Source organism: Vigna radiata, unplaced genomic scaffold (genome assembly GCF_000741045.1).
Source record: "Vigna radiata var. radiata cultivar VC1973A unplaced genomic scaffold, Vradiata_ver6 scaffold_215, whole genome shotgun sequence".
Classification (NCBI taxonomy): Eukaryota; Viridiplantae; Streptophyta; class Magnoliopsida; order Fabales; family Fabaceae; genus Vigna; species Vigna radiata.
Window position 1 is genome coordinate 151667 of NW_014541783.1, and position 2837 is coordinate 154503.

Below are 2837 nucleotides of genomic sequence, written 5' to 3' on the forward strand. Positions count from 1 at the left end.
TATTCATCAAAGAGCCTAAAAATAAATCTGACAAATTTGACAAAGGGTTGGTGAAATTGTTTCAACCCATAATTTTAGTGTTGAAATTTCTTGGTATTAACCACTAATTGTCCTTGAAGACCTTTCAGAATAGAGAAGATAGAAGAAGCAGTAGAGGTAGGACTAGGTGTTGGTCATCAGTGGCACAAGTGGCGGAGACGACGGCAGGAGACGGTTGCCGGATACGATGGCCGGAGACGACGGCCGGAGACGGTGCCAGTGACGGAAGGCCGGTGACGGTGGCCAACGACGGCTGACGACCGGAGGCGATGGCCGGTGGCGGCGGATAGCTGTGACGGTGGCCGACAGCAGTGGACAGCTGGCAGGTGGCGAGCGGCAACGAGCAGTGTGGACAGCAACATCGGACAGATGCGAAGCAAAATCTAGAGATTGCCCATTGAAGTATAAAGGCAAAGGTTGAAAAAGAAACCTTTAGGGGGGCGCCGCCAGTGGTGGTGGCCACTGGCAGCAACAAAGACAAAGTAGAAAAGAATAAAAAAACCTGATCTGATACCATATATTGGTGTTATCAAAAAATTCTTCCACTTTGTCTACTATAATTAAAGAGATGCATGAGTCTCACGAAGTACGCTCACTTTTTGGCCCTTGCTCATCTCTTTACAACAGTCGAAGTTGCTCAATTGTTAAGACCTAATGAGAAGCTTAGACCCAGATTTTACGGTCCTTATGTAGTCCAGGAACGCATAGGACCTGTAGCTTATATGTTGGACCTTCCTGCCCACAACAGAATTCACCCAGTCTTTCATGTCCCCTCCTCAAACGTGCTGTCCAACCAACCACTACAGTTCAACCTCTTCCCCCTACACTTACCGAGGAATTGATGTTAGAGGTTTCTCCATTGGAGCTGCTTGATGTTCGCACGTCTCCAACGGGCGATTTGAAGGTTTTAATTAAATGACAACACTTACCATCCATTGAAAACAATTGGGAATCTGCAGCAGCCATCAGTACGGAGTTTCCTGCTTTTCACCTTGAGAACAAGGTGACACTTCATGGAAGGGTATGGATAGGATTTTAATGGCTGGTACTATCAAAGTTGTACTTATCGATCCGGATATAGAGATTCATTAATTGTTCCGCAAGTACATCGATGAAGTGGTATCCCGGGAGTCATNTGTGGTCCACCAACTTACAGCATACACAAACTCTTCAAATGCTATAGTGGATATTATGAGGAATTCAAATGTGGATTTAATAATTGCGGAGACACATATGCCAGGCATAAATCCCCTAAATGCTTAAAGTATAATTTCGTTTCTCAAGAAACAAAACATCAACATTCCTGTAATAGCAATATCCGATCACAATGAACACTTTTACTGAATGTTTTCAAGCGGGAATAGAGGATAGGTGGGAGAAACCTGTCAATAGTAAAAAATTATCGTACTTGGTGAGCTATGTTCGAAAGCATAGAGCCTTGGAGGCCCTAAGTAAAGAAAAAGCCGCCTTACTCGAAGAAAAAGCCCCTGATAAGGAAAAAGCCGCTTTATCTGAAGAAAAAGCCCCTGAAAAGGAAAAAGCCACCATACCGGAAGAAAAAACTCTGATAAGGAAAAAAAACAGGAAGGAGTGGACCATTGACATGAAATCACAATTCGAGTTGGCTATTGAATCTTTTGGATCAACTGCTACCCCTACCACGATCATGAAAGCAATGAATAATCCACAGGTGCAACTTAGCCAAGTGCAGAATCGAGTGAAGACTCGCAGAAAACAGGAGAAGAAAAAACCGCAGCTGTTAGAAGAGCAGGTGCAGCAACACGAGCTGTTAGAAGAGCAGATGCAACAACACGAGTTGTTAGAAGAGCAGGTGCAGCAACAGCAGCTATTAGAAGCGCAGGTGCAGCCCCAGGTGCAGCCGGAGCCAGAATAAATATAAAATTTGTATTCCTATACAGTGATTCTGTTAATAGAATTCAATGAGTTTTCTGTGTCTCCACACTATAGTTTAACAAATAAATAGCACTGGTGGATAAATAAATACTAGTCAGGTTGTTTCCAGCCAGGTTTCAGACTTTCACACTCCACTAGTCAATGATGACAGTCCTTGCAGTTTTGTCGCTTCTAGCCACTACAGGCCCCATCAGTCAATGATGGCATTCCCTGTAGTTTTGATGCAAGCCCCATCCTTACTTGATGCCAATCCAGTCCCTGCACTTTGTCATTGTTAATAAAGTCCCTTTCTACCTTGGCAGACCTGGTGGATAAATATTCAGCCAGTATCTTACCATGTGTGTATCCACCAGCTCGTGTTGTTGCACATGCTCTTCTAACAGCTCGTGTTGTTGCACCTGCTCTTCTAACAGTTGTTGTTCCTGCACCTGCACCTGCTCTTCTAACAGCTGCTGTTTTTTTCTTCTCCTGTTTTTTGCGAGTCTTCACTCGATTCTGCACTTGGCTAAGTTGCACTTGTGGATTATTCATTACTTTCATAATCGTGGTAGGGGTAGCAGTTGATCCAAAAGATTCAATAGCCAACTCGAATTGTGATTTCATCTCAATGGTCCACCCTTTCTTGGAAGATTTTTTTTCCTTATCAGAGGTTTTTTCTTCAGGTATGGCAGCTTTTTCCTTTTCAGGGGCTTTTTCTTCAGATAAAGCGGCCTTTTCCTTATCATGGGCTTTTTCTTAGAGTAAGGCGGCTTTTTCTTTACTTAGGGCTTCTAAGGCTCTATGCTTTCGAACATAGCTCACCAAGTACGATAATCTTTTAATATTGACAGGTTTCTCCCAACAATCCTCTACTCCCGCTTGAAAAAATTTAGTAAAAGTGTCTT

At 43.3% G+C, this 2837-nt stretch overlaps 2 protein-coding genes across 4 annotated transcripts in view; one reads left to right on the top strand and one right to left on the bottom strand.

The window, feature by feature from the left end:
- LOC111240652 (zinc finger protein 853-like) overlaps positions 1-2831 on the top strand; it is a 10052-nt gene extending 7221 nt beyond the window's left edge. Inside the window, exon 2 of the mRNA XM_022776093.1 lies at positions 456-2831. Within this exon, the coding sequence (XP_022631814.1) occupies positions 1367-1933 (567 nt within the window). The 5' untranslated portion in view covers positions 456-1366 and the 3' untranslated portion in view covers positions 1934-2831. The remainder of the gene's footprint in view (positions 1-455) is intronic.
- Positions 1-2837, bottom strand: part of LOC106778189 (translation initiation factor eIF-2B subunit alpha) — a 26881-nt gene that overhangs the window by 15339 nt on the left and 8705 nt on the right. The window lies entirely within an intron of this gene.